At 40.8% G+C, this 7,072-nt stretch overlaps 1 protein-coding gene across 1 annotated transcript; it reads right to left on the reverse strand.

Annotated features, from left to right (window-relative positions):
• Positions 1-361: 361 nt before the first annotated feature.
• On the reverse strand, positions 362-6,447 carry klf6.S (Kruppel-like factor 6 S homeolog). The gene is made up of 4 exons (NM_001305864.1): positions 6,343-6,447; positions 2,919-3,492; positions 1,182-1,305; positions 362-413 (listed from the first exon to the last, which is right to left on the reverse strand). The coding sequence occupies exons 1-4, from the start codon at positions 6,442-6,444 to the stop codon at positions 362-364; spliced, it is 852 nt and encodes a 283-aa protein (NP_001292793.1). The 5' UTR covers positions 6,445-6,447.
• Positions 6,448-7,072: the final 625 nt, after the last annotated feature.

The raw sequence follows: 7,072 nt of genomic DNA on the forward strand, positions 1-7,072 counted from the left end.
CTCAGCCATAAGAAATGAAACAAACAACAAATAAAATCGTCCACATACAGACATTGGCTCCTCATCAACATTCAGTCACCCAGTCATTGACATTCTCAGTGCACAAGCTCACGGCGTAGGCTTAGACAAGCCAATCAGAAGATAAAGCACCACTTAGTGCGCGGGTCCAGCAGACAACGCACTGTATGGTAGCTATGCCGCATCTTACACGACTGATAAGCCCTACAAAGCCTCTCGAAGAAGTAAGGTCTTGAAGGCAACTGGTTAGGGTGCAAATTGGCATGCTTTGGCTGGAACACGCATCCCTCGCACAAGGCAGTTCAACCTTGAAGTTGCTTATTCATGACTCCCTCTCATTCATTCAGATGTGCCTCTTCATGTGAAGGGCCAGGTGATCCGACCTGGAAAAACACCTGCAAGAAGGTGAAAATAAAAATAAGTTTCCACTAAATATTTCATTGAATAGGCAAGCAATCACCTAAACGATCTGCACATTCTATTCCTTACATTTACCTCTATAGGAAATGGTTATCCAATCATTAGGGAGAGAACAGGATGTAAGTGCATGAATAATAGCAAGGAAACCGTGATTTATAGCATATGAAGGAAAGGGGGATTTCCTGATCCTGTAGAGTCTATTAAAGGGGAGGAAGGCCTTAAAGTCAAGTGCAGTGCAATCAGGAGCAACTGATATGCCAGGCATATTGATGGGTTAAATTCTACTGCACTTTTTCCTCTTCTTAGGTGGGCTAAAAATGTTTGGGATTTATCTAAATATAAAAGATGTGGCAAAAGTTTCAAATGTCACCTTCAATGGGCTAAAAGCAGAGTGGCCTACTAATACTTATGGCAGTTCACATTTTGCCTCCAAAATGAAAATGGGAAGTGTGCAGCATTAAGGACATTGAACAGCTGAGCTCTTTAAACTTAAAACAGAAACAAGTGTCACGACAATGTCACTGCTACAATTTACTGTACAACATTGGTACCCTTTAACAAACATGACAAATATGATTGATGCAAACTGCCCACATGGAGATAGGTCTAGAGCAGTCTAACTTACACACTATTGCACACACACACACACACACACATATATATACACACGCGTCACAAACATTACTATAGATTTTTTTGAAAATACATCAATAGAAGAGTTTAGACAGGCATTAAGCACATACCTGTCACAGTGTGAGCACTTAAACGGTTTGGCACCGGTGTGTTTACGGAAGTGTCTGGTTAATTCATCACTCCTTGCAAAACGCCACTCACACCCTTCCCAAGAGCATCTGTAAGGCTTTTCTCCTGCAAGAAACAGCAACATAGCATCATAAGCAAAAGCAATAAAAAAAAAAAATTACAAAATACCAATCTATTGTAGGCATGTCAGACTAGGATTCCTGCTCCAGCAACTTTTAGCATCCCCTAGAATCAATATCTGGAGGATAAGTTGTTTATGGACATCCATAACCTACAGTAAGAAGTAGGTAATGTCAAGCTTTCTTTATTAGGATCAACAATGGCTGCTTCTTTCCACTCATAACTACTTTGGAAGCTTTTGGGCCCATGCATGGAGACAAATATGAAGTCCACTACTACGGATAACTAATCAGTGCTTGATTGCATATCAATTCTGAAGGACATAAAATGTGGTCAAGGAAGGACTACACTAAACTATGAATGCTGTCTCTTCACAAGGTCTCTCTATGGGACTCATCAGTTAGGCTTTGGGCCGACCTTGCTGCCCCATTTGCGGGACGCATGGCCGGTTTCCGGTTTTATAAGCGAGGGTCTGCCTTCCCCTTCTTTGACGTCATATCGGCGGGGCGCACAGGTCTATAAAAAGGAAGCCTGAAGTCGGGTGCGGGCAGGCGTGGGTTGAATTTTTCTTGACCCACACAACACTACTGCCTACACTTGTTGGGTTAGGAATGAAATTTTAACAGTGTCATTTAGAAATAAAAACGACATCATAAAAATCATGACACAATCCCGTTAAGCTTCATTTACATTACAGGGTATTTAATAAATAGGCTCTGTTATTAAACAGAAGGGAACTAAACCATTCAAAAATGGCAAAAAAAATAATTAAAAAGACAATGCAGTGATCTCATGTATTTGACTAAACTTATCATAAAGTAAATAGTCTGAAAAAACGCCCAAGTTCAGGTGAAAGATAACATGGAGTAAAGCAAATACTCTTTCAGCTGTTATTTATTGATAACACTGTCAAGAGAAAAGCCCCATGCAAGAAGAAACTGCACTATCTGATCTTCACGAGCTACTACAACAGTGATTCTTGCAATACAATGGGGTTTCTGTAACCTTGACTCTAGTTTCTAAATTCATTTATAAGAAAATAAATCACAATGTAATATAGACATGTTCTTATATTATTTAGTAGCAACGTCATATAAAACTCAGCCTGGTACAGTTATCCCTCTTGCCACCCCTAATGGCATGTCAAAAACATATATCCAGCCTTTTATGCTAAAGACAGTAGTAATGAATGAAAATGTTGACAGGTGTGTGTGGGGGGGGGGGGGACTACAAAAAAAAGTTCAGGCTGAAACTAATGCTAATATAATATAGAACATATAGGTGAGAGGGGAAAAAAACAAACTTTAAATCTGGGAATTCTAGGGAAACAAAAGCATTGCATAGTATGGAATAGTAATGAGAGCAACATTTTCAATTGAGAAATGGTTCTGGTAGCAATGTTCTGGTGAAGAGAACACTTTCAAGTTGAAGCTTCAACTCCACTGCAGAAAAGAATGAGGAAGCGGCTTTCCCACAGGATGGTTTCCCATTACATCATCTATAAACCTTGGGCTTCCATCCTGTGGTTGAGCAATGTCATGACAACATGGGATTCCCTTCTGTCAAGCCCCTTTCCCTATACATGAGAATGCACTGACCTGTGTGAGTGCGCTGGTGTGCTTTCAAGTGAGAACTCTTGGTGTAAACTTTCTTGCAGCCATTGAAAAGACACTTATGGATACGTTTCCTGCCATCCGGTGAGGTCTCCCCACCTGTCGGACTTCCATGTTCTAGAGTCTTTCCAATGGAACCACAGCGCACCTTCCCAGGTGAATGTAGCTCCCCAGTAATTGCATTCCACAAGTGACAAGACGGGTCTTTGCCCTGCTCTGGAGAAGATGGAGGAGTTGAAGTAACAGAAGAACTAAGAGTTCCATTGGTGGCTAGTACATCGCTTATAGTATCTGAGGTAAATTTTGAAGTAGGTGAAAGTTCTTCAGAACTGTCTGAAGACTCACTGCTGACATCAGAGTTCAAGCTGTTAGTTTCTGAATTCTGGCAGTCACTAATGTCCTCTGGAGAAACACAACTGATGTTCTGATCAGGTTCCTCTTTTTTCTCACATGCTAAGATAAATTTGGTCCATAGTTCCTCTTCTCTATCGAATTTAAATTCAGTCGCAGACACATAGCACGGTTCACTTTGTAAGTACCGTTCCAACTCAAGACATGTCTGCAAGACAAAACAAAATGTAAACTAGGCATTCTGGCTTAACTTCATTTCAGTGGAGGTTGGGCTCTGCTGTAGTCAATATGGTTACATCATAACAGGCATTGTAACAACCTCCAAAAGATGTTGTATAACTACAAAAACGTGTGGTTGTTCCATTCATGACACAATAGAGAGGACAATGCTCATCTTAAAGACCACATTAAAAACAGTGACCACAACTAATACCAGCATAATAACAAAGGATTCCTTGGTTAAGCAACTCCCCACCAACACAATAATAATATTACAAAATATATTATAGTAAAGAACTACTACAACTGAAGAAGCACACAGGGACATGCACGGTTAGCTCTAAATAGGTTTTATTGATCTAACATTTGTATTTGAATGGACACTTCATGTAGAGAAAACAATGGGCAAGAACTTAAATCTGGTGGCCAACAGTGTAACTAGATGAGTCATCTGCATTCCTTCCACGTCATACCAAGAGACTTCCTAACCAAGAGGCGCCCTTAAAATATACATAAGCTGCAGCCAACAGTATGTAGCATTTGCTTTTTTTTTTATCTTAACCCCGACACGTAAAGAGGAAGTTTAAAAGAAATACCTACCCCCCCCCCATCGCCGTCAAAACTAGTTCCTGATTTTAATCTGTCTGTTTATCATGGTTATACCCAAGCTCTTGCTCTACCAGAGATATAGATTATCTTATGCTGTCCCTGTTGCTTGAAGAGACCAGCAATTAAAATACTATTTCTTCAGCTGCCTTGCCTTAGGAGACATTGGACCTACAACATATAACTGCACTCAATCCTGCATTTCCTTGTGGTCTTCGCTGAACACATTACTCAAACTGATGGCACAGTGGAAAAAAAAAAATCAATGGATACTTTTTTCCCCTAGAATTAAACAACTGTTTTGCTGTTCCAAGGAGAATCTGGAGGGGGAAAATGCATTTTATTGATCCGATGGGAGGAGGGAGATAAAAAAAAAAAAATCATTGATTGTAATGCCGTTAAACTTTAATATTGCAGATAATTTAAATACACCATTATGTTGATGAGCACAGAGACCTGGAGAAGAGCTCTGTATTCGTTTTTAAAGGTCTCCAAAGGCTTCAGGAAAACATGACTTGGCTCTGAGCCAATTTCTAAAATGCCTGAAGGAAACTACTTAGATCAATTTCAATCACACTCTGAAGATCTCTGCCCTTTTGATGGAGGGGGGGGGGATACAATTAACCAGGAATGTAAAGGTTGCAACACATTAGTGTTTGGCTCAACAAACCCCCCCCCCCCAAACAAACAGCCAGACATTTGATCTCTTATTTTGTTTTGTTAAAGCGTAAATATCTGTAATGGGGAACAAGGACAAACATAAGTCACTTCTTCTCCAAAAAAGACAATGGGCAAATCCAATTGGCACCTTTGTACACAATGATTTCAGAATAAAAAAGAGCTTTTATTGTTTGGGGGGGGAAAGAATACAAAGAGTGCAGACGACAATGGGTATTTGGAAAGAATAAGGGTAATAAGACCCCGTCACGTTGCATCTTAAGTAACATGGATATATTTTCCAGCCCTTCCATGCTTTCACCCACCAGTTTGTTTTAGAACAGAAAAAAAGCAGCCATATTAAAAAAAAAATCGGAATAAAAGGGATAAAAAAATGTCCATTTGACTATCAAGTCATGACAGGGATAACTTGACAGACACTGGAGGCTTGGATGACAAGACCCAGCTGTGGAGTTTGGACTGCCTGCAAGATTCACTCTGGTGCCAAAAATGGTTTGCAGTGTTAGTGAAACCCAAGCTAAGCTTCATGGGAAGGCGCGTTTAACTGTCACTGGAGAGAGGGGGGGCGACAGACTGGGCAGCAATAGTCAACAGGTCGCCCACTCTGTGCAGCTCTGCTTTTTTCCTGAAATGGAACCATCACTTGTGCGTGACCATTTGCATGCCAAAAGGGATGCGCAATGCGTTGGGCACCAGTCTGGTATGCACGAGGTTAAACTGACAACTGGGGGGGGGGGGGGTTGGGTTAGATCTCTTGTTCTACGCAGTGGTTACTAATTTTCTACTGCTTTCGACATGACCCATTTGTGTGGATGCCCAGGGTCGCTGGACAGTCCAGCAGGTTAATGGTTAAAGCCGTCGGCCAGGCACCATCGCAAACATTTCAGTCCCATGCGTTTGTAGATCAGACGCCTCATGAGTGTGCCATTCAAACTGTCAGCTGTGCACAGATGAACCAAATTATATATATATATATATATATATATATATATATATATATATATATATATATATATATATAGTTCCTGATGCTGGCTCGCGTTTAAGAGCCGAAACGTTGAATAAATATATACTTTTTGGTATCACTAGGAGTGCAGACTTTTTGATATATATATATATATATATATATATATATATATATATTTTTTTTTTTTTTTTGCACGGTGGGCATTTAGGATTTTTCTTTAAATGTCACATCCAGCCAATGGTGATTAAAACAGAAATCCTAGCAGCCCCGGTTAGCCTCTAACTGTCAGCGGTTGCAAGTTGAAGGACAGTTGCAGGTTGGCAGTCACTAGGGTCGCATTCTAGGCTGAGAAATATATATATATATATATTTTTTTTTCCCTTTTGGGGAGGGTATAATAAAAATAAATAAATGCTTGACATTAGAGCATGAAATGCACTGGCTTAGCTATATATATATATATATATATATATATATATATATATATATATATATATATATATATATATATATATATATCCCATACATAAGTGACAGTTGAGGGCAATGAATGAAATAGAAAGAGATGAAAGAAATGGTTCCATTTACCTGTTGCCAATATTCCTCCAGGGAAGGCAAAGCAGAGAAATAGCCAGTGTCATGCACAATCTGAAGTTCCTGGAAAATGCTGCACATGGGTAGAACATCCATGATGAACAGGGAGAGCGCAAAAATCGCTGCTACAGGGAGAGACCGGACAAAATCAAGCTACAGATCTGACAGATGCTCCAAACCAATAGAATCCCCCCCCTAAGGTGATAAAGCAGATGAATCCGTCCCGGAATGGGATGAGAACTCCAGCGTTTCATGCAAATGTCATTGCATAGCGATTCAAATAATCATAAAAAAAATAAACACACAGCAGGCTGGATCCCCCCTTCGGATCAGAGGAACTTGCTCAGTGCTGACAATATTTGCAAACACTGGAAATGTAAAACCTCTGCAAAACTTCCCTATTCAAAACCTCCAAGCCAGCCTCCTCCCCCACGTGATCCTCATTACGCCGGCTCAGTCGGGGCGGCCAATCACGCGGAGCAGGAGGTTGAAGCTTTTCTATGATGTCAGCTGCGACCAATAGGAGAGCGCGGGGCAACGGGGGATGCCTCTGGTGTGACGAAATCATTCAGTGACAGGCGCGCCGATTGGTTCGATTCGAAAAAGCAGCCCCCTCGACTCGGGTAGTTGGTGGGACGGGCCAGCTATTTTTAGATTGGTATATAAGGCAAGGACTACACGGCAGTTTGGTACAATGCGGTCTGTGGCCACTCGGAGCGCATGA

The sequence above is a fragment of the Xenopus laevis genome, chromosome 6S (assembly GCF_017654675.1).
Source record: "Xenopus laevis strain J_2021 chromosome 6S, Xenopus_laevis_v10.1, whole genome shotgun sequence".
In the NCBI taxonomy this organism is placed as follows: Eukaryota; Metazoa; Chordata; class Amphibia; order Anura; family Pipidae; genus Xenopus; species Xenopus laevis.

Coding starts and splice junctions, on each gene's coding strand:
- klf6.S (NM_001305864.1), bottom strand. CDS start 6,444: ATGGATGTTCTACCCATGTGCAGCATTTTCCAGGAACTTCAGATTGTG. Junction 3,493..6,342: donor TGGAGGAATATTGGCAACAG/GTAAATGGAACC, acceptor TTTGTCTTGCAG/ACATGTCTTGAGTTGGAACG. Junction 414..1,181: donor AAGTGCTCACACTGTGACAG/GTATGTGCTTAA, acceptor ACCTTCTTGCAG/GTGTTTTTCCAGGTCGGATC.